The sequence below is a fragment of the Ammospiza nelsoni genome, chromosome 17 (assembly GCF_027579445.1).
Source record: "Ammospiza nelsoni isolate bAmmNel1 chromosome 17, bAmmNel1.pri, whole genome shotgun sequence".
Taxonomy (NCBI): domain Eukaryota; kingdom Metazoa; phylum Chordata; class Aves; order Passeriformes; family Passerellidae; genus Ammospiza; species Ammospiza nelsoni.
Window position 1 is genome coordinate 16040178 of NC_080649.1, and position 27718 is coordinate 16067895.

Below are 27718 nucleotides of genomic sequence, written 5' to 3' on the forward strand. Positions count from 1 at the left end.
CTCGCTGCCTCGCGGGGGGGCGGGGCCGCGCGGGGGGCGGGGCCGCGCGGGGGGCGGGGCTCATGCCCCTTCCGCGGGCTGGCGCCGCTCATTGGCTGCGGCGCAGGGCGGGCGGAAGCGGGGCCGCCGAGCGCTCCCCTCAGTGTCATGGCGGCGGCGGCGGCGCTGGCGCCCCCCGGGCGGGGAGTCGCTCTCGATCTGGGGCTGGAGTCCGTCCTGCGGGAGGCTGTGGCGGCTCTGGACCGGGCTGGGGAGGGGTTGGTGGCGGCGCTGGGCGCGGTACGCGCCGCTCTGGCGGCAGCGGGCGGCCCAGCCGCGCTCGGGGAGCAGGAGCGGGCGCTGTTCGGCGCCCTCCTGCGCAGGCTGGCCCGGGCGCCTGGCGCGGCGCGGCCCCAGGGCCTGTGGCAGTGCTGTTTCCTGGAGGGCCCGCCCGGCCTTGTCCTCTGCGTGTTGCTGGAGGCGCTTGGCTCTGCGGGGTCAGTCCGCTCTCCGGGGCAGGCGGGCGGGGATGTCTGGGGGTGCCTTTCAGCTGGGCTCGGGTGCGCAGGGGGACGGGGATGTGTGTGAGTGCGGACAGCCCTTACCCCGCCCTGAGTGCCTTCAGACACGACACAGAGTTTTGTCAGTCGTGTTTGTTGAAGGTCCTGAATGTTTGGAGTCGAGGAAGCTGCAGATAAAAAGATATTAAAATAGTTTTTTTTTTCTTTTTTCTTTTTTTTTTTTTTTTTTTAATCCAGTGTAGCAAAACAGAGGCATTTCAGTAGTGATACCACAATAGAAGAGCAGTAGCATGCAAATCTTATTTTTACCATTTAAAAGAGGCAGGAGCTTACAGTTATTTTCTTCCAGCTCTGGCCTCGACCCGAGGGAGGTAGTTGTGGTCCTGGAGCAGTTCCTGCAGCAGGGCCGGCTGTCAGCATTGCTGTGGGAGGTCTGTCAGCCGCAGGTACAGGCAGGCTGCCTGGAACTGCAGGGCACCCTGCTCAACAAGATCGTCTGTTTGCCCGAGCATGTGAGCAATAAACTCCTGGGGAAAAACCCACCAGTGTTCTTCCCACAGAACTACTTCCCTCTCCTGGGTGATGCAGTTCTCCAGGTGCTGGAGAAGATCTCTGACGCTCTGCGGGGTAAGGCTGCAAGGTTGACTGTACTGTAAGGTCGTTTTGGGCATGGACCTCATGTCTGCTGCTTGAAATACAGATGCTAACTGAGGCCTTTTGGAATCCACCAAATGCTGTAATATTCCAAGCATTTAAACAGCATATTCTGTTGCTAAACTTTGTTGTGGTCACTTTGTGTGTTCTAAAGGAATTGTTTGGGAGATGTGAGTGATACTGAATCAGCCAGTGGCATTGCCACCCATGCCATCACATTAAAGTGGAGCTGAGTTGCTTTAGCCTTCTGCCTGTCACTGTAACTTAATACTGAATGCTGGTTTATGCCTGAAGGCAGGTAGCAGAGGGAGGAAGAGATGATGCTTGAAGAGAAAATGTCAGTGTGTTTTCATAATGCAGCACTTTTGGAAGTCTCTGCACCTCCTGCTGAAGGTTGGTTGGAGGATGCTAGTGGCATGCTTACTTAAGCTTATGTATGTTTTATCCCAGGTGGCTTGGACTGCTCCATCTCTTTTGTTTCTCATGTCTTGGGGAAGGTGTGTGTTCATGGATGGCAAAGTGAGTGTTTTACTGTGCTCTTTTGGAGAGGGGGAAAGTGTTTTAGTGTATTAGCATGGGAGGATGACTGTTATGATCAGTGGGAGGATGACTGTTATGATCAGTGGAAGGAATGGGAGACCAACAATTTGATTTGGAGCTGTTCTGTTCTGAGCTGAGCTGCACAGACTGCTCTCTGAGGCTGCTCAGCTTGTCTGGTAGATATGTCTTGTGGGAGCTTAGAACTTCAAAGCTACTGAATGCAGTAGTTAACAGGGCTGGGGAAGAAGAAGAAGGAAGATTTTCTGGCTCTTTACTGTGATGAGGAATTCTGGCCAGTTCCTTAGGCTGCTTAGGGTGGTTCTTACCAGTCAGTTCTCCATTTCTGTTTTGAGCATGAACAAAGAGGAGCAGCAGAGCTGGGGAAGGATCTGAAGCACAGTCAGAGGAGAAGCAGCTGGGGGGGCTCAGGGTGGAGGAAGGAAGTCTTAGGGGGGACCTTCTCACTCCACAGCTCCCTGACAGGAGGGTGCTGCAGGTGGGGGTCAGGCTCTGCTCCATGGGAACAAGGGACAGGACGAGAAGAGATGGCCTCAGACTGTGCCAGGGAGATTTAGATCAGATATTAAGGAAAACTTCCTTGCAGAAAGCGTGGTCAGGCATGGAACAGACTGCCCAGTGTAGTGGTGGAGTCACTAAATCCATAGAGGGAGTTAAAAGGCATGTGGATCTGGCATTTGGGGACATGGTTTAGTGTTGGCCTTGGCAGTGCTGGGTTATAGTTGGACTCAATGGTCTTAGAGAGATTTTCCAACCTAAATGATTCCATTATTCTAGTTGTATTTGTACTGCAGGAAAAATTTAGAACTTCAAACTGTACATGGTATTTTTTTCATGTTGTGAAGATCTTGAAATTCTCAGGTTAGTCTCAAATGCCATTCTACCAGCCTACTCATCTGGGTTTTTGCTGTTTTCTCTTGTGCTTCAGAGGAAATTCTGGGAGTTTTGGTGCCCCGCCTGACAGACCTCACCAAGTCAGACTGCATCTGGCAGAGGATATGCTGGCAGTTGGTGGAATGTGTGCCAGACCGCTGGATGGAAGCAGTGGTCCTTGGTTTTGTGCAGAGAGCACCTGGGTAAGAACTCTGCTTTCTCCCTGATCCACAGCAAAGGCTGGAATTGTCACAAATACTTGCAGAATTGGTGTCTGATGGGTGCTCTGTTTGTGTAGGTGGTTTTTACACTGCCATTTCCTAAAAGACTCAAGGGATAAAGTAGTTGATTGTTGCCTCTTAGGGAGGACCTACACCATTTCTTGAGTATGTTCATCTTGACATGCAGTGGAAAAACAAGAAAAACAAGTGAAAGCATTCTTTGCCATGACTGGATCACTGTCTGAGTTTAGAAGTATTCTAGAGACTTAGTTGCAAATAGCTGCTCTCAGATTTTCCTGTGATTAGGAGCAGCATGACAGCAATAACATGGATTCCTGATGTTTTATTTTTGTCTTGTTAGGGCAGATGTCTTGTCCAGATTGCTGGGTAACCTGGTTGTGAAGAACAAGAAGGCTGAGTTTGTGGTGGCGCAGAAGATGCTGCTCTTGCAATATGGCCACACGGTGAGGACTCTGTGGGGAACAGCAGTGTAGTAGTGCCAGGTTTTCCCTGGTACCAATGTAGTTCTTAGCTGAGCCTGAGGAAGGTTTAACTCTGCATTCCAAAATGTGTCCTCAGTCTCCCCACATTTGTGCAGCTGTAACAGAGTGGGAGTGGTGAAGAGTGGCTTTTAAATCATGGGGTTCATGTGCTCTCTCAAGGTTAATGGTGAGAATGGCTGTACTCCTCTGGAACCAAGTGATTATTTGCACAAAGTTTCAGAATTTTGGGGAGCTGAAGGCATTAAATTATTCTAGAGTCTGAAAGAGGAGATTGAAACAGCCAGGGTCAATCCTTGGGAATAAGAATTATATTAAAGACATGAGATAAGGACCATTGGGTTTTCTCCTGTGCACCTAAGTTTGTCATGGGATATTAGGAACTATACTGTGGCTTGTGATGCTGTTGTGAGAGTTGTTCTTTAGACTTCACGAGTTCCGTGTTTGCCTTGGGACTGTGCTGGTTTTGTTGGTAAAAAGCTGTACTGTATTTCTGTTACGATTTTCCATGTATTTCATCAGCAACTGCATATGTGTGCTTGCTTGTTTTGTAAAATTTGTTTACTTTTCCATCTCTGAATGTTGTCAACCAGTGCCTTAGAATGAAGTTTAATGTAGTAAATAAAACCAGACCCTTGTCATTGCTGGATGACAGCTTTATAACCAGTTGAAGCAGGAGTTGTGGTTTCCTTGCAGACAGCAGTGCTGCAGAACCTCCTTGGCTACCTGGCCCTGGACAGCGGCCGGCGCCCCTTGCTGCTCAGGGTAAGGTTCCCTGAGTGGCTGCTGAGGTGTCTGATGGGGAACACTGTGCTCTCTGTGTGTCTGGGGGTGCACAGTTTGGGTTCTGGTTTCTGGTTGCTGTTCATGAGAGTGAGGGAAGCCCAGCTATATCACAAGTGAGCTGTGATAAATGAATCAAAGCTTTCTGCACTGCTGGCATTAATTTTTCGTATTTAATTGGTCAGTCGTCTTCCATGTAGCAAAACTAGTGAGGGTTGGGTTCTGACAGATGTCCCATGTCCTCTGTCCTTCTCAGCTTCCTCAGTAGCCCTGTTTATGTGGCTGGGCACATGGCAATAAGGGATCAAATTGGTGACAGTTGTCTGTTTACCAAATGGTTGATGTTTCAGACTCTCTCTCACACATATTTTCCTCGGTGGGAATGGCAGATATTCTGCCTCTTCAAGTCAACAGTGTGATGAAAATTTTATGAAATCTGAATATCTGGAAATCCCTACCATTTTATCAAAATTTTTTTTCACTGTTTACATGTTCTAAGATGATATGGAAGGACTGACAGTTATCTAAAATTGGACTAAACTCAGATAAAACCTTATAATATCATACTGGGTTTTGATAATAATACTTTGCATTATATGCTTTGCATATAATATTTATTAAGGAGAAATAAACATCGCTTTTAAATTAAAAAACCCATTATATTTAACCATATTTTAATTGAAAGTGCAGTTCTTGGGTGGTCAAACACAGTACGTTTTGGGCTCTGAAATACAAAATTTGTATCTTTTCCCCTCTTTGTAGGGAGAGTAAAAATGTGCTTCAAAAATTACTTCTGTGAAGGAAAAGATCCATTTCAGGCCAACCTGATTTCTCTGGTGTAGGTGCTGCAGGACCTGTTGGAGACCTGGAGCAGCAGCAGTGCTGTGAAACACTCGCCAGCTGAGCAGCAGCTGTACATTAGCAAGGCCATCCTCATCTGCCTCTCCCACCTGAAGGAGCCTGAAATTGCAAGCTGCAGACAAGGTGGGGCTATATGAGAAGTGGGGCTTAGATTTTTTTAGCAGAGTGTGTAGAAAAATATCTTGTTTTGATCTGTGGATAAGCAGAATTGTCCCATATTTACCTTGGCAAATGGGGTAACCTGCCGGAGTCCTCTTTAGCATTGATATGAGAGAATTCCAAGTGCATAACTTTAGGTTATGGAATTGAAGAAGGTCTATCTTTGCCTTATGGTTCTTAGCTGAGTTGTGATTTAAAAACTCAGAATTTTTGTCGCAGGAAAACAAGGACTGACTCTGGGACTAGTGAGAGGAATGGTGTGATTTGTAACTTACAGGCTTAACCTTAGAGCACGGGTGCAGCTCCAGACAGGCAGGGAAAGTAACTGAGGGTAAAAATCTGTTAGCTTGGTGTCTGACAGTCCATGGGCATTCCTCAGTGTGAAGTGAGCAGGTTGGTCACTGGCATGGACCTGGCTATGTGCTCACACAGTGCCTAGCACACTGAGGTCTTGGCCTAACTTATCTGTTTCTGTTGAAATTTAAAAAAAAAAAAGCTGTAAAATGTCTAGAATTGCTTATATGTGTGTGTGACTTATGGGGGATGTGAAGATTCACTTCAAGACTTGCTCATCTGTTTCATTCTAGAATTAATTGTTTAAGTGAATAAGCGACTTGATATGTATTACCAGTTCTGTAGTTTTATAGTCAGTTTTTTGTCTGACAGCTGTTGGAAATAGAAGCTGTCTGAGATGAAGGAGGTCAGTCAAACAGCAGTAAGCCTGCCTGGTGAAGCTGGCAACCAGTGTTCCCTGAAGGCTGAGAAATACTTGTGTTACCTGCCTGGTTGAGCTTAGCCAAAGTTAGGCAAATATCTGTCTCTATGTGATTCTTGTAGTGGTCAGAACTTGTAATGTCCTCAAAACATCACATTTATTTAAGTGACTCTGAAACGCTCTAAAGCCAAACTAGAGATTGGCTTGACTTACCATCCTTTTTTGTTTCAGTGAAAACCAAAATATTGCAAATTTAGAATATATTGTGATGTTTTGTTGACTTTGTGCTGGTGCTGAAGGGCACCACTGACACTGCAGAGAAGGAAGCCACAGTTCAGGGACCCTTTCTGTCCATTATTGTGTGGTGAGTGGGTAAAGCTTCCCTTGGGGAAGTACTAAAGATGGCTGTGTCTGTCTCTGTTTCAGAATTTCAAACATGCAACTGTTTGCTGGTTGTTTGTTTCAGAGCTTCTGACAAGCATGATGGAGGGTGTGAAATGCCACTTGGAGAGCAGTCTGCCCCAGCTGCGGCGTCTGGGCATGGTGGTGGCAGAGAGCATCAGCTTGAGCATAAACACCGAGGGGCCTGTCCTGAAGTTTGAGGTGAAGGTTTTACTGAAACTTATGGCTGCTGTGCTAAGCTTAGAGGAAGTAAAAGCTTTAACCCTGATGATTCAGGGCATTAGAGCACTTTTTTATCTGGAAATAAGGAGAGGCAGTCACACCTTCCAAAAGAGAGAGTCTGTTTGCAAAAACCAATTGTATGTAATGATCAGATGGCTGAGAGTTACCTCAGGAGTGCAATCTACTGGCAGAGGTTAGGATAAACTTGGTAATTAAAGTTTATCTTATTGCATGAGGGAATCAGAATCTGATTTGTGGGAGTTGAGGGGAGCTTCAAACCTAAAGCAGTGGTGAGCATTCAGTCCCTGACATGGTGGAAATATCCATTCTGAGCTGGGATTTTCAAGTCTGACATGGAGATATTTGCTCTGCTCTTTCCAGTAGAAATTATGTGACTTATCTGAATAAATCACATTAATTCTTTAAAAGCCTGTCACATTCCTCCTGTCACATTGCCATTTATTAAATGTTTGAAATATGGAAATAACATTCAGACAAGGTGGCATCAGGTACCTTAAATATAAGGACAAAGATTACAGCTGCCTGCTGCTGTCAGCACAGGGATTGAAACAGGATTGGTGAGGGTTCATCTGCTCATGATTTAGTCCATGTGTATTACATGGGTGAAATGTTGAATGCTGGGCATATTTGCAGTAAGTAATAGAATGCAGCAACAGTTATTTTGAATGTCTAGTATGAAGAGGACGATGAAACAAGAGAATTGAAGTCCCTTCTGGTGCAGACTCCATCATTCTGTGTTGTCCCCAGCCTTCCAGATAATGAGTAAGTTGTTGCTACTATTCACGCTGTCTTTTTGCCCTTCTCCATGCCTTTTTCCCATTACACACAAGAACCATGTACAGTATTCAAGATGTTTTATGTATTCTTAAACATCATAATGCACCACCTTCTTACAATGTGATTTAGTTACATTCATAATTCAATTGGTAGTGTGTATTGAAATTGCCTGTTGATAGCTGCATGTGGTGAAACTGGGGTGTAGGGGTCTTGTGTGCCCTTTGGTACAATCAAATGGACATTTCTGTTTGCTTCTTGGAAAGCTGGTGTTTGTGTTGTATGCCCCCAGCCCATTCACCCATGGCTAAAATCTGCTGCGTCTGTCATGCTAAAGACTGCTCTTAACTCCTAGAGCATCTGCTGAGGCTCTTTGGAGCTCTTTTTGATCAGCTTTGGAGTGAAGCACTTTATGTTATTAGCAGATGAAGCTGTCCAGCCCTCCAGGGAAGTACAAAAGATTTATTGCTCCCATTTTAGGGGCATGATCAGCATAGTCAGCTGTTAGAGACTGGTTTTGAGAATTAGAGAGATGAAAGGACAATGCCAAAGTCCACAGAAATAGATTGAGACAGAAAAAATATTCTCAATTAGTGTATTCATCCTATGCAAGATCTAGAAATTGTTAAAAATGTTTTCTTCCAATTTTGAAAAGTCATGGAATGGTTTGGATTGGAAGAGACCTTAAAGTCCTTTCCATTTCACACCCTTCCGTGGGCAGGGACACACACCTTCTGTTAAGAGCAGGTTGCTCCCAGCCCTGTCCAACCTGGCCTTGAATACTTCCAGGGATCCAGGAGCAGCCACAGCTTCTCTAGGCAGCTTGTGCCAGGGCCTGCCCACCATCATAAGGAAGAATTTCTTCCAATTATCCAATCTAAACCTACTCTCAGTTCAGTTTCATTCACAGTTTCAAATCTGGTGCAAGTCAATGTGATCTGGTTTTTGGAGTCTTTCCTTAGCAGTCCCAGGTATTGTGCAGGGGTACACAGCAAACTAGCCAGTTAAGTTTTTTTTAATCCATTGCTCTTCTGTTAGAAGATTCTGCTTATTTTCTCCCCTTACTCCATTCTCCTTCCCATACTTTGTGTCAGCCAAGCTGGGTGTGAAACTGCAGCAGGGATAATTATCTGCTGTTCTATTTAGGCAGCAAGGGTTGGTAGGGTGAGTAGTTTCTTCCTCGTAAGAACTATTACTGTATCCATTTTAAAATTTCTTGTTCCTCACAGCAGGAGTGAGAAAGCAGGCGCTGCACTGCCCTTGGTGCCAGAGAGGAATGAGAACTCCTACACAGCAGCCCCAGTTAAGGCAGATGAGGAGTCGGATGCTGAACTTGACAGGTATGGGGCAAGAAACAGGGAGGAAATGGGAAATAAATGGCAGATGTGGGGAAAAAGGATCTGTCAGTACCTGCATTTCTTAGCAATTGTTGTGATTTCTGACCTTGTTCAGCTGAGTGGTTTGCAGCAGAGCAGGTCTTTGCGTAGAAAATTGCATAGTCAATAAATTAGGCAAGGCCTGTGTTGTGTGCAACTGCTATATTTGTTCCATTTGACTTAAATATATATTTCTTGGAAATTTTGGATGGATTTACCCATTTTAATGGTGGGCCTGCTTTATTCTGTCACTATATGAAGAAATATATCTATATATGTATATAGATATTTGTATATATATGTTAATATGTATGTGTGTGTTTTATATATATATATGTGTATATATATATATGTATGTATATATATATATATGTGTGTGTGTGTGTGTGTATATATATGTATGTATGTATGTATGTATGTATATATATATATAAATCTATAATGAAATCTCAAGAGTCAGTTTTAGTCTCTTGGTCATCTGTATCCTGTCCTTAACCAGGATATCCAGTTCCAGATCTGATCACAGAACTCTTGCCCTAGAACTCCCAAGGATCTCCCTCAGGCCAGGCTTCAGCAGTGCTGCTGAGTGATACAGGAGTGATGTGGTTACCACAGTGTATCCACTGGTTCTTTCTCTTTGTTTGGCTATCTGGGTAAAGCAAGAACATCTGTACCCATAAACTAACCCCTACCTTTAATTCTTTTACAGTGATGATGACCTCATCCCTTATGATATGTCTGAGGATAAAGAGCTAAAACTTAAGGCTCCTATGTATATCCGAGACTGTATTGAAGGTAGGAGATTTTGGGCTGAGTCTTTATCTGTTTCTTACTGAACTTGGGACAGTGAACTCTTGCATGGGTTTATTTTTTCTGATCTAATTTGAAGAAGCTATAGAATTTTTTGAGTAATTTCAGTTTAGTTCCTAGTGCTTCTCATGCTGAGTGTCTGTACCAAGACAAATGATTGGCAGAAGGAAGTTTGAGTATGTACCCAAACACAGCCATTCTGTTAATAACTTCTGTTTGTCCTTTGATTTCAGTTCTGACTGGATCAAGATCTGAAGATGTGGACAAATGGGAAGCTACAGTCAAGGCACTTGAGAGCTTGGTTCGGAGGAATCCAGCAGCAACAAGAGAGGTGAAGTAATATGAACTAGGTTACAAGAGGGCTGTATTGCCCTTTGCTGTCATGAGGAGACTAAACATGCCAGTGGAGCAGAAGGCCTGGCTAATGTGTAACTGGGTTAAAGGCACACATTCACAAGCTTTCAGCTTGGAAGTAGAAGGAAATAGTTGCCTTGAAGGTGAGGCACAGGGGAACAGAGAAGCAGCAAAAGTGCTGGCAGCACCCTGCTGTCTCCAGTGCTCAAAATGAAACATAATACCAGTAGTGTTTGCTAGTGTGAGGAAGCTTCATGCTTTATGCTGGGCAGGAAAAACACTAAAAAATGAGATTACAGAGCAGCCATTTTGTATTTTGAATTGAAATTCAGTTTGTCATTCCCCAGCGAAAACGGAGGCAAAATCAAATGCACTTTCCCTATTTACTTGTACAAGCATAATGTCCTGTGGAGGGAGTAATTGGGTTGTACTGGTCAAGATAAAAAGCTCAGGGGAGAGGAATGTGGGACAAGGTCAGTGTGTGAAGAGTGCTTGTCACTAGCTGCTGGTGAGCACTTGCAAGTGTCAGAGACACCAGCTGAGAAAGAGAAGGGCTGTGCTGCTCTACCCTTTAATCCATCTGTTACAGTGACTTCATTCAATGTCATGATGCTGTTACTTCTCCAAAACAGTCCCAGTGAAATGTGAACAGAGAATTGGCAGGTGGAGAATCTGTTCAGGGTTTTGGGAAATAAGTCTGATGGCGTTTGGCTTAATGTGTTTTCTCTCCCTCTTAAGGAATGGACATGTTGCCTAAACAAAATACCTCCTTGTCTTTGTTTGACCATTAGAAGTGGTCCATAATTCCTATGAGGAAAAAGCCCAAACACCATCAGGCTTTTGATTCTTTTTTTCATACTTGGAGCAGGTTAGCGTGGAGCTGGCAAAAATATTACTGCATCTGGAGGAGAAGACCTGCATTGAAGGCTTTGTGGAGCTCCGCCAGAGAGCTCAAGTAGCTGTTTTAACCACAGACCCAATACCTGTGAGTTCCTCCTACTATTTTCCTTTTTCCATTTGAAGCACAGGCAAAAATTGAAGCAGCTGAAGTCTCTTTCTCATTTGATAGAGGGAGCTGTCCGGGTGGTTGAATGGGTAGTTCAGGTCTAACAACATTTATGCTCCTGAAGAATCTGCAAGGAATGTCTGAACCAGTGGGAAAAAGAACACCCTGTCAAACAGAGGAACTATGTGAAGGCCTTTGGTTTGATTGTACCTGAAAAGGCAGATCAGATAAGAACTTGTTGTACTGAAGGGTTTCACATAAAGGGAAGCTGGGGCACAGAGGGCTTCTACAGAGAAACACCTGACTGGTGACTGTAATCAGGGAATCACAGACTGGTTTAGATGGGAAAGGATCTTTAAAGTCCATCTCATTCCAACCCCCTGCCATGGCAGGGACACCTTCCTTTACCCCAGGTAGCTCCAAGCTCTGTCCAGCCTGGCCTTGGACACTTCAGGGATGCAGAGGCAGCCACAGCTTCTCTGGGCAGCCTGTGCCAGGGCCTCAGCACCTTCACAGGGAAGAATTCCTTCCTAATATCCAATCTAGATCTATTCTCTGCCAGTTTAACATCTTTATCTTTTATGCTAGCCAGGCCCCAGTAAAAAGCCTCTGTCCATCTTTCCTGTAATGTTCTTTAAGTACTGAAAGGCCACAGTGATGTCTCCTAGCTGCTGTGGTGCTTGTTTGGGTACCTCTGCATAGGAGGGTGAGAAGAGTGATGCAGTCTCATCTGTCATTTAGATTTTTTGGGAGAATCTAGAAGTGAAAGTGTCTGAATTTCCCATTTGCACTGTGTGTTTCTTCCCATCTCTTGGAGGCTTGCTGTTACCTAACAGGAAGCAGAACCTGTGAAATTAAATGCTTTTAGAGTTAATGGGAAGGCTTTTTCTAGCATGGGTCTGTGCTCATTGTGCCCTGATTTTTCTGTACAGGTTGCAAAGTACTTGACCTCCCAGTTCTACTCTCTGAACTACAGTCTCCGTCAGCGCATGGACATCCTTGATGTGAGTGCTCTTACTTCCCACTTTCCTTCTGTCTGTTGCACTGGTGCTGAGGTGTATTGGGATTACCTTTTATTCCTCATGGGAGAAGGCAGAGGCATGGGAATCTCTTACATTACTATTTGTGTGTGGCATTCCCCTCTCATTCCTAACCCTGCTACACTCCATCACACAGGGATCTCTCCCCACAGAATGCAGAGCATGTGTTGGGCATTTGCTTGGGAGAAGCCACTGTTTACTTTTACATCATCAGTCTGTTTTATCTTCCCCTTCTGAAGGACAGTGATCTGTCTGTGACTCCTTCCACGCTTGAGTCTGAAGGAGGAGCCACTGCTCTGTTTCAGGGCTAAGTGACCAAGTGCGTGGTCAGTTCCTCAGAGCCAGGTGGCTGTTGGAGGTCAATTTCCTGCTGTTCTTCACTCTGAAACTGTTGTGCCTTTCTGCCTTGTTGCTCCTGTCAGTTTGGATGCAGGGAATGCTTTTGTTGTTCCCTAGGAATTACCCATTTTTAACAGAACCTCTCTCTGTTTTATTTAGGTATTGGTTTTGGCAGCTCAGGAACTGTCCTGTCCCAAATTCCATGGGAAGACCAAACATTCTGGTGTCCAAAAGCCTTGTATCCAGCTCCTTCCAGAAAGTGACAGCTCTAAGGGCTGGAGAAGAATTGTTGATGAGAGGATCAAAAGCAAGACTCGGAGATTTGATACGGTGAGGCCAGAGGCAAACTAATGTAAAATCCACCAGAAATAGGGACACTTGGAGTTACTGCAAGCTCTGTCTGGAAAGAGCAAAATACCTGTGAAAGTGGACCCAGTCCAAAGGAAAGTTTGGATTTCCCCTCTCCAGCAGGGAGAGGAAGACAAACCTGAAATTCCTTACCTGGCTTTGAGAGATAATTGTTGTTCTGTGCTTGTTCTGAGCTTTTGTGGCCACTGCAGGGAGCTGTGACTTCACCGCACAATCCCAGGGCCTCCATCAGACTAGCTGCCTCTGGGCTACACTGTCTCAGCCTTCCTATTTTCCAGGGAGATAAATTGATGCCAGTTTCCTAGTTTTCAGAACTCCCCTGTGGTTCAGCCTGGAGAGTTGCCTTCCAAAACTCCTTTATCCCTTGCATGTTCTTACATCTAACTGAGCAGTACTGAAGCATATTGTATTGAAATGTTTAGGTGTGGAGAAAATCCAAAATGGGAAGTGAGCAATCCAGTTGGGAAACTGGTAGCCACAGGTGTACAAGCAGTAGTTGACGATGGGCTGTCTGCAAGGAATCTGTAGTCTTGACAGTGTTCAGTGAAGGGGAAGAACTGGATGCTGTATCTTGTGCCTAGACTTCATTTTTCTCTTGGACAGGGTCAGTCTCATGTGGAACTGGCTTCCTGCCCAAACGAGTTCAATTCCGTTGCTGGATATTTCTTTTTCCCATTGATTCAGCACTTTGACAGGTGAGTGTGAACACCTTAGGATGTGGCATGTGGACATAGCAATGGCCAGAGTGAAGCTTTCTGCTTGTCCTGCTTGCCTCAAAGCAGCAGGCTACAGCCCAGGAGCTGTGCAGGAGCCCAGTGACACCACGCTGACACTTGGGTCCTTCACAAAGCTTGGGGAGGAGTGGGTTGTGGTCTCTTGGACTTATCCTTTGAAATCTTTTGGGGCAGGAGTATGTAGGACCCTGCAGAAGTGAAGATCCATCAGCAGGTACTTGACAAGTAATTCTGGCAGCACCACACCAGTATCTGAGCCTCTACTGTGTGCTGGTTCACACAAACCACAGAGCTCAGGCTGCAATCTTGAACCAAATTAGCTCCGTCTCTGGTTTGGCCTATCAACCTGCACTAGTCTCTGAGGCCACAGTGTAGGACACAGTTTATTGTCAGTCCCTTAAGTCTTTGTGAACCTAAGGAAGGCAGAGTAATCAGTTCCATGATAACCAAGATTATTGTAATACCAGTTGTAATGGTGTGGCAGTGGGGGCAGCTTTTGCCTATAGGTCTTTACAGGTGAAGCCTGTTGGTAGAATGTGTGATACCTGCTGTATGAGAAGGGGATATTGCTCTGCAAGATACTGGTCAGGGAGGAAAGATGAGAGCAAACAGCTCTGATCTCTGTTAACCTAGTAGTGCCTATATAATGGCTGTTGTTGTAGGGATTCAAGCTTTTGGGGACAACTCCCCCTTCATAACCCTCCTGACTGTTCCAAAGAGGCACTGATCATCCTTCTCAATGCTACACAACTCTGTGTCTTATACTTGCAGGCCTTTAACAACATTTGATCTCCTGGGAGAAGATCACTTAGTCCTTGGAAGGCTGGTTCACACTTTAGCAGTTTTGATGTACTTGGCTGTCAACACCGTGGTAAGGAAAGGCAGAGGGAAGGGGTGACTTCCAGCCTGGGAACTTGGGGTGTCTTCCAGATTAGCCATGTGCTTCAGGGCCTGCTGCACTGAGACTGGCAGCAAGTTGGAGTTGAGTGGGCTGAGAAGTTGTGAAATGGGCTGGGAAGAAATAGTCAGAAAATAGGCATGGGATTCAAGCCACCCCTGCACTGTCTTTTGCTTCTTGTCAACTTCTTGGGGGGATTGGGCACATTATTTCACTTTACTGCCAAAGTTTTCACATCTGTAAAATAAATTCAGTTGTATCTGATCTTAAGAAAACCTTTGTTCAAGCATTTGGACAACACTCCCAAGCTCATGATGGGGTTGTTGAGGTGTCCTGTGCAGGGCAGGAGTTGGATTCCTGACCCTTGTGGGTTCCTTCCAGCTCAGGATCCATGAGCAGTATGTCTTGAGGCCCAGTTCTGCAGGGCAATGTGGATGATATTCAGTGCTGCTGTCACAATCCTCTTTTGCAGGCAGTGACAGCAATGGGAAAGGCTCTGCTGGAATTTGTTTGGGCACTGCGTTTCCACACGGACTCGTGAGTTACTGTAGTTGTATACTCTCATTTTTAAAGATCAGCTGTGAGCCAGCCTCCAGTCATGGTTTGTCTTTGTCCAAGACGAGCATCTGGCTCTGAGTGTCAGTGACTTAATGCATTTACTTTGTGTTCTCCTCCAGCTGTGTGTTCTTATGACTGTGTTTAATGTCAGCCCAACATATGAACTTTGCTGGTGTGTTCTGGTGTTGCAGTACAGCCATTACCTACAGCAGTGCTTTTCTGGTTAGTGGCGTGGTCTTTGTGCAGCATCTCTAATTGTGATGGCAGCAGCGATGTCCTGGCATTGTGCATCTGTGTTTACTCAGGGAGCTCAGAAAACTCTAGATTCAATTCCAGCATTCAGTCTTGGAGAGGAATTAAGACCTGTAGCCAAAAGTCTGTAAACATCCAATATCTGTTTTGCTCTCAAGTGTGTCCAGGACTCTGAATTGTGCTAGGCTCCTGTGCACAGCACAGCAGGGGCTCTGTATGTGAGACACACTGCAAGATTACACCCCTAAGCAGCAGGAATATGGCAAGAGTTGCCATGCCATTTGAAACTGGAGAGCCCCTGAGGGGAGGAAGTCAATGCAAAGCATAAAGCTGCATTACCAGTTCAGTCCTTGTCCACAGGTATGTGCGCCAGGGCCTTTTGTCCTGTATCTCCTCCCTGCTCCTCAGTGTCCCTACGGAACGGATTCTGGCAGACATGACAGAAGAGCTGTTGGAGACTCAGTCCTGGCTGGGAGGTAGGACCTGGTGGGGTACAGCAGTGCTTTTCTGGTTAGTGGCGTGGTCTTTGTGCAGCATCTCTAATTGTGATGGCAGCAGCGATGTCCTGGCATTGTGCATCAGAGATCTGCATGATCAGCAAGTAGAGCACGTGTGTGCTGTAGAGATGTAGGGCTGGGGTACCTGAGGCATAAGCCAAGAACTGAGTATGGCATTACAGACTGTGACTGTCTTCACAGGCCACCCAGAAAAATCCCCAAAGGTAGTCTGTGCCCCCTTTCTCCATCTGAGCAGACAACCACCCACCTCATGAAGCTGCAGGAAGTGTTGTCACGTTGCCTGTTACCCCCAGGCAGTGACTTTGGCCAGCAGGAACACACAAAGCTTCTACAGCCTGTTTACACCGTGTGCTCATGACGGGGTGTTAGAGCTAAAAACAGGAGGAAGAGGAGCATGGCCTAGCATCTAGTTTCCTATTGTTGATGGAAAGAAAAAGCTACAGAACACAGCAAATTACTTTAAATGCTGTACCCAGCACACCTTACATCAACACAGACTGTGTCTGTGGGTTCTGGCAGGCTGGAGCTGCACAGATCAGTGCTTAGGTACTGCAGAGAGCTGGAGTGAAAAGAACAACTAATGTTGAAGCCTTCACTGTGTTGTGAGGGTGATTCTTGTTATTCCCTGGTCTGGTTTCCTTCACCATTCTCACTTTCGGTGAGTCGCTTCCCAGAGGGAGCAAGCAGGAAGCAAACTGACCCAGCAGGCCTCTGATCCTGGCAGGTTGGGGTGCTCTGTGCCCTTTGAACGGAAGAGAGCTGCCATGTGGGGCTGGAGACTTCACTTTTCCCATGACACTGTGTGCTCTCAGGAATCTGCTTGTCTCTGCATTTAACACTGCTGTTACCAAGTGAAGCCTTTCAGGAATGGATTTCCAGCATGAGGGTTTGCATAATCCATTTTCTGTGAGTTATTTTGGAGAGGAGGATGACCAAGATATTAGCATCTTCTCATGCTTATGGGTAGTGTAATAGCCCTGTCTTTTCATCTAATGCTTTAGCATGAAAGCTGCATGGTTATTCCTGGTGGGAATGAGAGCAGGGTAAGATAACTGTTGTGGGTATACCAGAGAAAGGAAAACTGCTGTAGGAGTTGTTCAGAAGCCTTAAAGAATTCAGCTTCACATATGGTCAGGTGCAATTTAAAGGGCTTCTAGAGCTGCTTTCTGAAACACACCAGCTTCTTGGGCTGTGCCTTTGCTATTTATTGTAAGGCTGTTGGGGAAACAGTTCACAGGGAGATACTGGGCCCTCCCTGCTGCTCCAACAGGTCAAGTCTGGCACTAGAGACCTGCTTCTGTGACTGAATCACAGGTCTGAGCTCATGGACTTGGCTGTTGCTTCATGACTCTTCCAGACAAGATTTGCAAGAGGAGTCGTGTATTAGCTGTGCTGTAGCTGGAAATGACAAGTGTCCTGCATGGGAGCCTCAGCTGCTATGCCTTTTATCCCCTTGGTTTTAGCTTAAAGTATCTTTGTTTCTCCCATGTGTTTCTCTCATGGCCAAAGCACAGTGATGAACAGTGAGATAGGAAATGTTACACATGAAGTGCTTAGTAGAAATCCACAGACTTCTTTCAGTTGGTTGTTACATCCGGGCCTCTGCAAACTGCTGTGGTGTGTCCTGTGGCTAACTGTTGGCCCTTCAGCCTGTTGCCTGCAGCCCTGGCACTGTCTGCACTGGATGCTTTGGGACATATCAGCTATGGAGAGAGACTAGAATCCCCTTGGGACTTGTCCATCATTACCCTTAGCTGCCATGCTGGACTTGCTGTTGAGCAGCCTGATCCTTCCTGGGAGAGGAAGGGAATACCTAAATGCTTCTAGGAAATGCCCTAGGAAAGGGCATTCCCTGAGGATCCCTTTGATTCCTCAGCAGCTGCCTTTGAGGGAGTTCCCCACCCCTTGCAAGTGCTCTGTATCTATGTCATGGGTAAGTGAGGTTTATGTCAGGACCAACAGAACACTCAGATGCTTTGTGCCTCCCATGCAGTGCCAGCTGTGCCAGGTCCATGCTCATGGAACAGAAACAGCACCAACAGCACTCTAAGCTTTTGAGCTTGTTCCAATCTGCCTTGTAACCTTCCTTTTCTGCAGAGGGAGTATGGAAGCACCAGAGTGCAGCTCTCCCTGGGTTATAAATAGCTGTGCTCCAGTGACATGAGTCATGTGTTTGGGCTGACAGTGCCGGGCTCCCAGCACACGGCTCGTGCGTACAGGATATCCTCACACAGGCTCCCTGCTCTTCCAGGCTCCCCTGCTCAGACATCCTGCATGCATCCTGGTTGTTACTTTGCAGGCCCATGAAGGGCCCCTGGAATAACAGCTGCTGGGAACAGCCTCACGCTGCCCTTATGTGCTGTGGGAAGTGTGCAACCCATTGATCAGAAGATTGGTCTTTCAGAGTGGAGAATATGCTGAACCTTGGGGCCTTCTCTCCCTGTTGGCATCCTGACCCCAAATTTAGGAAGGAGCACTGACCATTTTAGATTGCAAGAATGGCAGAGTGGAGACTTTAGACTTTGGAGAAGTGGATTTCTAGCTGCAGACTTCATTCACACTTGTAGCTCAGCTATACAAAGCTTTTGTATAGCTCAAAGTGACAAGTACAAATTCTGGCATGGAGATTATCCCATGGGATCCAAGGTCAGACAGTTTCTGCAATGTTTCAGACCGAGTGTTTGTTTCTCCCTCAAAACTGGAGCACTGCCCCATGTGGCAGTCAGGGCTTGGCTGAACTCATGCTGCTTTACATGATCAAGTTTGTACATCTCTGCCTTCTGGCCTAATGCAGTTCGTGCAAGTCCCGATGTCGAAGCCCAGCCATAGGTGCAAATGCTGTTGTTTAGTTCTGTGATTGTCAGTAAAATAGTGAGAACTGTTAAGGGCACTTTTCCCCATTCTCCAATTAACAGTGGCTGCTTCTTTTGCAGATGTGATGGAGAAAGACCCCGATGGGGACTGCAGAAGGCTGGCCCTGCAAAACTTGCTGCTAATGGAGAACCTGAAAAAGAAACTTGAAGCTGTTCCTTCATAGCTGAAGGGTAACAGAAATGACCTTTTCCTTGTGCTCTTGCCAGCTGGATGTATTTGGGCACTGCTGGGGCCTCTTCAGCAGTCACCTGGCTGGAGGAGAGGAAGAAGGGGGAAGGGTGCTGAGCTGTAAGCCAGCGAGCCTGACTTGACATCTGGACTTTGTAGTGGAGGCCAATTGAGTGAGCTCTGAGTATCCGGTACAGCGTGTACAGATGCAGGAAGGTGGCGAGTGCTGCCATCCTCCCGCGCCCCCAGCCCCCACCCCAGCTATTTATAACCTTGGCAGCTCTGAGCACTCAGCTAAAAATACAGGGAAGATCTCACAGAGCCTTCTTGTCAAAAACACGGGAGGGCTGGGGAGGGCCACTTGCCACTATGACCTGCCCCTTACGTCCCTGAGCAGCTGGAGTTTGGGGGGCCAGCTCTTGGTCTGCTGCTGGAAGGAGTGGAAGATATGGCACTGCTGATGAGATGCAAGCACTGGATAACTACACTGAAGTGCTGAAAGTATGCCAGACTTCAACAGCCTGAGCTAGAGCTGGACTGTGGCTAGGAAGGAATAAGACAGGGAATTCTTTTTGTATAATCTTAGTACAGAAGTTTCTACTAAAGAATAAATAATGTTCAGATTTTGACTTTAAAATCTCCCCAAACCTTCTTCCCTGAAAGCAATTTAGAAACTTCATGTTCACCCCAAGTTTTGAAGCAAGTCACAAAACATGAAAAAGAAAAATCATTCTAAGTGTAAGGGCTAGTTGGTAAGAAATGTGAGTGACTGTAACTGCTCCTTGGCAGGGCACGGGGACAGGCAGAGAGGTGAGCAGAACCTTGGTTCTAACGTTGAGCTTCACTTCTCTCAGTCGTGCTTGTGCCAGGGAAGAAACTGACCTCCAAAAATCTGACTAGTACAGAGTGGCTTGATGTAACTGCAAGAGAAGGAGCTTCAAAGCAAGAAAGAAAGAAAGCTTGAGCAGAGATTGGACTAGGGTGCATCCAAGATCCCTTCCAAGCCAGGCATTCTGTGCTTGTGAGGTTTACCCCAGATGTCTGTAAGGAGTTGCTCTAGCCCACATGACCCTCTGATGTATTTGAACAGAGAAGCTTTTGTTGGGGAAACTCTGCCTTCAGCCTGCAGGAGAGGGTAGTTTGATTTTAACCAAACTCCTACCCAAATGGAATAGGGATTGTTTCAGAAGGTCTCACTTCTAAGGAATCACAGATCTGCAACTTAGCAGATCACAGCTGTACTTGAAAGGCAACTCACAGTTTCCACCTCAGTTATTCAGCTCTTCTCTACTGAGAAAAAGTGAAGTTATAATATGCAGTTCTTACTGGGTTTTTCTGCCTCAAATTTATTAAAATACTAAAACCAGCTTTCTAATAGAATGTACATGTGAATTGGTGTATGCTGTGCTTGAGAGAACGTATTAACTCTAATACTGTTGCTTATACAGTCAAGCAGGAAAAAGAAATTTCTTGGTAATAACCAAAAAACTGTGTGGCAACGGCATGTGATTGATCTGGCCCCCCCTAATGAGGATGGAATAAATGAGCTGATAATAAAGTCAGCTTTGCATTTGGTAAATGATCATTGTCAGGGGTCCTCCACTTCATCAGCCACTTCTTCCTCCTCCCTGTTGTCCATGCTGCCATGGCCAGAGTGTGCTGTGGCCTGGGCTTGGCTCATGGGAACACCAGCTCCTCGGTGCACAGCCTCCATGGTCTGTGGGGACACATAGTAGCTCAGGTTTGAGGCTGGAATTCTTTTCTGCATCTCTTCCAGGTAGCGATAAGCCTAAAGGAATGCAGAGATCACTGTCACAGAGAGCACTGCTACAGGGGCCCCAGCAAACCATTTCTTGTACTTTGCACATTAAAAGTGAAGTTCATCAGCACACCTGGAGAACTTGCACTTGACACCCTCATGTTTCATCAGAGTACTGGACCTGTTCAGGGGGTGTCTGGCACATCTGCCATGAAGGAGCAATTCACTGTTCCCTCAAATAACTGCCATTTTACAGTTTTTTTCTCTGGCCAGGTAGCAAACACAGTGTAGTGGCATTGCTGAGGCATGCACCAAGACTTGCCCTCTGTTCTCACTGAATTACTGGGAATAGTTAAGATTCTACCACCATTTACCCTCTGTGTCCTGTGAGCTTTCCTTTTCTCACATAGAATGAAAAATAGAGGTAAAGTTCCTGAGCTGTGCTTCACCCTGCTGCATATTTAGTCTCCTACCATGGAACATCTTCCTGTGTGAGAGCCACGCTCCACCAAGCTGTTCCAGTGGACAATATGGCTTCTGTAGGTTAGAAGAATTAAGACTTTACTTACTGTATGGAATTCCTCCACTTGTGCATAATGCTGAACCAAAAATCCCAGGATGTCGCCATGCCGGACGGCATTGTCAAAGTCCTGTTCAGCCAGGAGCAGCTCACACTGCCTGACTGCTTCTTCAGGGTCTTCAGGGTAAACTCTAGGAAAGGGGAAAAGGAAGTGTCACAGCCCAAGGAGAGCATTCAGCTTATCCAGACAAGGACAGGGAAGAGTTTTTACTGCATAAGTTTTCACGACAGAAGCCAAAATAAAACCCAGAAATGCCCCTTGTCCTGGGGCTGATTGGCCAGTGTGGGCAGCAAGGGATGCCTGCCCTGCTCAGATGAGACCCCCACCTGCAGAGTTCCCTCCAGCCCTGGGGTTCCAGCACAGGCAGGATATGGAATTGCTGAAGCAAGTCCAGAGGAGACCATGAAGGTGTTCCAAGGGCTGGAGCCCCTCTGGAGCCAGGCTGGGAGAGCTGGGGGTGTTGATCTGGAAAGAAGGCTCCAGGGAGACCTCAGAGCCTCTTCCAGGGCTTAAAGGGGGCTCCAGGATAGCTGGAGAGGGACTTGGGACAAGGGCCCTGAGGGACAGGACAAGGGGGAATGGCTTCCCACTCACAGAGGACATGGTTAGATGGGATATTGGGAAGGAATTGTTCCCTGGGAGGGTGGGCAGGCCCTGGCACAGGGTGCCCATAGAAGCTGTGGCTGCCCCATCCCTGGAAATTTTCAAGGCCAGTTTGGATGTAGCTTAGAAGAACATGGGGTAGTGGAAGGTGTTCCTGCCTATGGCAGGCTTTTGGAACAAGAAGGTCTTTAAAGTCCCTTCCCACCCAAACCAGTCAGTGATTCTGTGATTTTATGATAATCACCTTTCTGGCTACACCTCCCTTGGTCTATATCCTTCTCTTTCAGGTTACCTTTCCATCTTTATTGCAACATTTTAAATGCACTTTTAAAAGTCACATTTTGATTTCCCTCCTAGAAAAATGTATCAGCAGCTTTTTTTTTTTTTTTGCAGCAAGCTGCAAATTTCTTATTAAACTTCAGGTGCTGTTACAACTTCTATTCTGGTGTGATATTTCTGTCATTTAGTTTCTGTACTATCCATGCTGCAGCTCACCTCTGAGCATGGATGAACCGCTTCATCAGACTCATCCTGCTCTGCAGTTGACCAAGTTTGCTTTCTTGTTCTACAGGGCTTCTAACCTTTGCTTTGGAAAGGCACTTGTATGCTTCTGCCAGTGCTCTGTGGGCTTTTTCATAGTTCTGATACTCATCGATTTCTACCTGCAAGAGGAGAGAGCAGATGGTCTTGCTCCAGAGCCAATAAACCAAACACCTTCAGCAGCCATAGAAAGGGCAGTACCTGAGCACATGCATCATAGAAACCTGCCAGGAGGTCAAGGGCCCCTCCTTTGGTGTAGAAGCTGATGATATTCGCAATAATCTTTGCGTCCTTGCACCAATCCAGTGACTGCAGGTAGTTGGCTGCCATGATATAAATTTCTCTCTGTCTGGAAACTCCCGCAAAGAAGATAATTTTCTCAGTATCTCCAGATTTCAGTAATGCCCTCATAGCCTGGCAAGGGAAAGAGTGGCACAGAGGGAGAGAGGGAAAATACAAAATGCAAAAACACCATCAAGATGGCTCAGAAGTTTCATCTGGGTAGCTACTGTAGGAAGTCTGCTTCAAGGTTTACTTTTCAAAACACCCTCGTTTTGAGGCTCTCCAGGCTGACCTTTAATTTGTTTCCTGCTTGTGTGTATTTCTTGGTGGCAATGTGATAGTTGCCTTGTCTCATGCAGCAGTCAGCAATTTGCTCCAGCAGCTCTCTCCGGGACTCCTCAGAGAGATCCTGGGATTCCTTGGAGACTGTCATCTTCTCAGCCAGCTCCTCGGTGATGGTTAGATTCTGCTCCAGGCAGAGCTGCAGAGCTTCGTGGTACTGATGGGAGCAAGAGAATAATGAGATGTTGTAAACACTACCATGATACCTCACATTTGCTTGTGGAGTAACCTACAGAAATCCGCTAGAAACACAAGTATCTGAGGATGCTCTGTCTGGAACTGGGCTGTAGTTACATGTCAACATCAGCCCCTGTTCAGGCACACACTGTGCCATTTGTTTGCTAAGAAGAACATGTTTGTTCTTCCATGACAACACTGCTCTCACACAAGTGTGCCATAAAGATTCAGCCATTTTGATGCTGAACATGAGGTTTTCAGAGACATAAAAGTCAGGTTTGTTAGGCACGATCAATAGTAACATTTCCAGCAAATACAAATAAATTGAAAAATTTTGTTAAATATTTTGGTACTTCCCATATAGAAACAAATTCTGAGTAGGCTATACAAAAGCTTGTAGTCCAGAAAAGGGCTATGGTACCCTTGCAAAGTGTAGAAGAAAGCCAGCCATAGGAGCTTGTTAAAGAGGAGGGAGCACAGAATGGTCTGGTGCCCAGCATTTTGGCAAGGCTGAGCTGCCAGTGCCTCTGAATCACTGGCTTAGGAGGAATCTTGAAACTTTACAAATGTCTCTTGTATCTGTTTATCTGCACAGATGAATGGCTGTGTGCAGGTACACACCTGTTGTGCTCCTTTACCTGTGCAGAGGGGACCAGAGGGCTCAGCTCACCTTCTTGGCTGTGAGCAGCAGCTCCATTGCCTTCTCATACTGAGCATGTTCAGTGAAGAAGCCGGAGCAGCGGGCGAGCAGGGCTGGGTCAGATTTCTCATCCAGGTCCTCAGCAATGAGCTGCAGGGCCCCGAACTGCTGCGTGGCAAAGGCCAGCTCCAGGGCTTTGGAGAAGTGTCCTGCCTGCAAAATTAGGAATGAGGCTTCAAAGACTAGAATGAGCACTACAGAGCCAGTTCACAGGACACCCTGCTTAATAAAGCATCACTCACCATGAAAAAATTATAAATAAGCAGGACCACAGCAGATTTACAATTCCTCTGCTGTAGGAACTGCTTCAGAGTAAAGTTTGGGAGTTTTTACTAAAAAACATTTACCTTGTGGTATAACATAACAGCTCTGTCCATTTGATCCCCCTTTTCCTCATAATAGCAGGCTGCCTCTATCATGTCTTCTGGTGAGCTCAGGAGAGCCAGGTTCATCAGCTGATCATTTAAATTATTCGCCTGTTCAGAAGCAAAGGTTTGGCTCTGAGTGTGCACACAAAAATTTCGTAATTCCAACTTCTGACAAGCCTGTATCTTTATGCTGTCCCATAGTTCCAAACTCTCACCCCCTTCTGTGTAAAACCTCTACAATCCAAGTGATCTTCAGCTTTGATTATGATTATTTCTTTCAGGGATTTTCTGATGAGCTGTTTAAGAAAATACATTTCCAAACCACCAAGGCTTTATTGATCCACCTTTAGCAGAAACCAGGAGCAGCTTCATCATGGGCTGTTCAAGAGCAGGCAGTGTCTCATGGGACACAACAGGCACAAACACCCTGTACTCCCAGAGGGCAGAAGGCTGTGCTGGTGTGGGCACGCGGCGCCTCTCGGCGTACCTTGCACAAGCGGATGGCGTTGTTGAACGCCTGGGCCCGGCTGTAGAAGTGCACGGCCTGCTTGATGTCCTCCTGACTCTCGTACTGGCGTGCCAGGTGATAGGAGGCTGCCCCATTCCCCGTTTCATTTGCTATTTCAGCAGCCTGCAGAGGGAATTGTACAGCTTTACTTCATGTCCATGCTCCTCCCAGGACTGAGAGCTCTGGAAGCAGATGGAAGCAGGCTGCCTTACCTTCTCAATGTTGCCTTGAAAGCAGTGAACACGGACTAGGGAAAAATAATCCTGAGCCAGTTCATAGTATTTTAATGCGGACTCCATGTCTGATTGGCTCTCCAAGTACTGTGCCCACCACTTCCACAGGCTCCTGGAAAAGCAACAATATTAACTGCAGCAATGAGAAATGACAGATGCTGTTTGTCACTGCTAGAGAGCTTGAACTAAAGACTTAACACACTTCTTAGTGTGTTCATGATTTACCCCAACCCAAGTGTGACACTCCCAAGATGTGCACTATACCAGAAGTCAGCCTGGATAACAATGTGGCAGTTACTATGCAAGTGCAGCATAAACCTGAAAAGCTGTTGGAGGGTCATAGTGGATAAGGCAGGGGCTGAATGAGACTGAGAATATTCACACTCTGTCATCCTTGCACTCATCACAAATTGTATGTCAGATCTGACAGCCCGTGTAGAAGGAACAAGCATAGCACTGACTTGTCTTTCATCTTGTTGATGTAGTTCTCCAGTGCTTGTAAGTCTTCAGAGAGCATTCGAGGTACCTCAAACCTGTGTGTGTCTGACTTTTCATAGCTGTAGAGAAGAACATATTAGATGTGAGATGACAGCCTCCTTATTAGCTCTCTATTAATCTATTTAATCTTGTTTGCCAGCCAAACAACAGACAACACTGGCAACAACTGCTTCAGCTGTGTAAGTTCACTGTACGACCAGTTGCAGTCCACCAGCACCATCAAAAATTAAAAGTTCAGTGGTACTGCCAGGCACTTGGAATCAGGGAGGAGTGATCTTCACAGCACACAAAATACTTTAAAAGTGCCAGTGATGGCCCAAAGAAGTATTCCAGAAAGTTCCCCAAGCATCAAGCACACCTGTCTGGACAGGTCACAAATGGCCCAGGCTCCACATTGTACCCACTGCAGTATCAGCCTCTGCCACTGCTGAGAGGTCACTGCCCTTCCCCAGCACCCACATCTCCTAACCCCACTGCCCACCATGACCAGCAGTGGGTCTGCCTGAGCACAGCAGAGTTCTGCTGTGATTCTGAACAGAATTGACCTTATCGGATGATGATGGGAACTTTTCATATTGGAAAACTCATATAAAAACAAGATCTCAAACAAGAAATACAAGACATCAAAAATACTCTCCCCTAACTTGTCATGGGACTTGGCAGTCACAGGAGAGGATCAGCCACCAGAAGCAACCAAATCAAACTCAATTCTGCTCCAGAATTTGTGTCTGGGACTCTCGGGGAAAGGCAAATAATTGGTTTTTTCATGGAAAAGGAAGGAAAAGATGGCAGTGGTCTTCCAGAGACAAACATAGGACTGGATATGAGTGGGTTTTCTCTGCTGGCCCAGACAGACTTTTGACTTTTTAAGACACTACACATTATTTGCATGGGAGGGTGCTGGGAGGTTTCACTGGGAATGCTTTCACTCTATGAGATAGAAGGCACCAGAAACAGGAAAAGACTTTAATTAATTTTTACTGGTCATGATCAAACATCCTCCTTCACCCATCTTCACAGGAGAAAGAGGCTCCCAGCCCCCCAGCTTACACCCAGCTGCTGCTTACTGGGTGAGTGCCAGGCTCTGCTGCCCAGTTGCCTCCAGGTGCTTGGCGTAGTTGTAGTGGGTGGTGCGCAGGTGAACCCGGTCGTGAGCCTCGGCCGTCTCGATGGCCTTCTGCCACTGGTTGGAGGCCTGGTAGAACTTGTTCAAGAGGTCATAGCGTCTGCAATCCTTGTACAGCCGCTCTGCGTCCTCCTGGGGGAGAGGAACACCCAAAATGCCGTCAGCCCTGACCACGCTGCATGTCAGTCACACCGGCATTTCTCGGAGCAGTTTATTAGTGCAGGGCATTGCAATGCAATTAAAGCAACAATCGATCGGTCAGAGGGTTTAACCAACTAAATATACATGGCCTAGGATAGCATGTTTTTGGGAAACAGGATGGTCATGTAAAAATAAGGAAAGCATTCAGACCCTGACATTTATTGTACAGGATTGCCTGAGAGGGAGGGGAGTGACCCAAACAAGTCATCAATGATCAAATACTGTCATCAGGAGTGTGAATCACCAAAAATGGAGACATGCTTAGGTGGGGGTACAGCTGCCGATCATGCTGCCCACCCAGGGGGGGGCTTAGGAGAGGATCCTGGCACTCAGGGTTTGAGAATTAAGGTGTTGCAAGCCAGGGAACCCCTGTGGCCTCCCAGCAGATCTCAGAGGTAGCAATGCTGTTTGTGGACAACTGAGCTCCATTCCTGGGAATAAATGTTAGTAATTTATTGCAGAATTAGAACAGGAGGGTTTTGCTGGTGCTGACGCAAGGGCGGGCAAATTTGGAACTATTATTTTTATTCTCTGAGAGGTTCTAACTCCTGTGGAAGGAGCACTTTCCTGCTCCACCCAACTGCTGTCCAGCTGAACACTATATTTAGTAAATTAAGATTATCTGTCCAAGACAGAAAAATGCTTTTTGTCTCTTATTGTTTCAAATTTAAAAAAGCACAGAAAGTGGAAAAGGAAGATGCCTGCCCTAAGACTCTGTACAAGATGGAAAAAAGCAGTAGAACTGTGTTTGTTTTGCTGAAGTTACCTTCCACCTCTCCGAACAGATCTAAATATCCAAGAGAAGCAGTGCTGACACTTTTCAGCCTCATAGTTTTCTCTGCCAGGAAGCCTTTACAAACATTTAGTTTAAATTTTCCTTTTTTCCTTACCTTTTACTCAGTATAGTTCCTCTCTGTCTCTTTCTTTCTCTCATACTCATCAGGTAACTATAGATTACTAAATACCTTTTCAAGCCAAATTTTAATTATTTGACCATTTTCAAGACTTCCTTTTCTGTGAAATCTTTCTAAGAGCTGAGAAATTTGCATTGGTTTTGTCTGAAGCTTTTCCAGTTCATCAACTATTTTTTCTGTAATGAGATACTTAAAGGCTGGAGGTCATCATTCCAGCTGTAGCTGCCCTGAATACACAGATAGGAGTTACCAAATCCAGGCCCCAGGATTTGGCATCTCCTCAAACATGGCCCCAAACTGATTTTTGCTGTCATAGCACCTTGCTATTTTTTATCTAATTCAGTATT

At 46.1% G+C, this 27718-nt stretch overlaps 2 protein-coding genes across 6 annotated transcripts in view; one reads left to right on the plus strand and one right to left on the minus strand.

Moving 5' to 3' along the window:
• The first annotated feature begins 705 nt into the window (after positions 1 to 705).
• On the plus strand, positions 706 to 21849 carry TELO2 (telomere maintenance 2). 3 transcript variants are annotated; one of them, XM_059484813.1, is made up of 20 exons: positions 706 to 1127; positions 1605 to 1673; positions 2641 to 2788; positions 3168 to 3270; positions 4003 to 4071; positions 4932 to 5073; positions 6291 to 6427; positions 7143 to 7231; positions 8473 to 8583; positions 9329 to 9414; positions 9663 to 9760; positions 10652 to 10768; positions 11722 to 11793; positions 12328 to 12498; positions 13141 to 13232; positions 14043 to 14142; positions 14642 to 14706; positions 15340 to 15455; positions 18431 to 18541; positions 20317 to 21849. In XM_059484813.1, the coding sequence occupies exons 1-19, from the start codon at positions 791 to 793 to the stop codon at positions 18532 to 18534; spliced, it is 2226 nt and encodes a 741-aa protein (XP_059340796.1). In that variant the 5' UTR covers positions 706 to 790; the 3' UTR covers positions 18535 to 18541; positions 20317 to 21849. The 3 variants fall into 3 exon arrangements, with proteins under 3 accessions (XP_059340796.1, XP_059340795.1, XP_059340797.1); XM_059484812.1 differs by lacking the exon at positions 20317 to 21849 and having other exon boundaries at positions 18431 to 19050; XM_059484814.1 differs by lacking the exon at positions 20317 to 21849 and having other exon boundaries at positions 8476 to 8583; positions 18431 to 19050.
• Positions 20098 to 27718, minus strand: part of IFT140 (intraflagellar transport 140) — an 82939-nt gene continuing 75318 nt past the window's right edge. For all 3 annotated transcript variants that reach the window (XM_059484808.1, XM_059484809.1, XM_059484810.1), the window contains 11 exons: positions 26198 to 26388; positions 25094 to 25189; positions 24612 to 24744; positions 24379 to 24522; positions 23871 to 23999; positions 23494 to 23676; positions 22597 to 22803; positions 22224 to 22436; positions 21978 to 22144; positions 20868 to 21009; positions 20098 to 20328 (listed from right to left, as the gene is read on the minus strand). In XM_059484808.1, coding sequence (XP_059340791.1) covers positions 20128 to 20328; positions 20868 to 21009; positions 21978 to 22144; positions 22224 to 22436; positions 22597 to 22803; positions 23494 to 23676; positions 23871 to 23999; positions 24379 to 24522; positions 24612 to 24744; positions 25094 to 25189; positions 26198 to 26388 — 1806 coding nt within the window. In that variant the 3' untranslated portion in view covers positions 20098 to 20127. The remainder of the gene's footprint in view (positions 20329 to 20867; positions 21010 to 21977; positions 22145 to 22223; positions 22437 to 22596; positions 22804 to 23493; positions 23677 to 23870; positions 24000 to 24378; positions 24523 to 24611; positions 24745 to 25093; positions 25190 to 26197; positions 26389 to 27718) is intronic.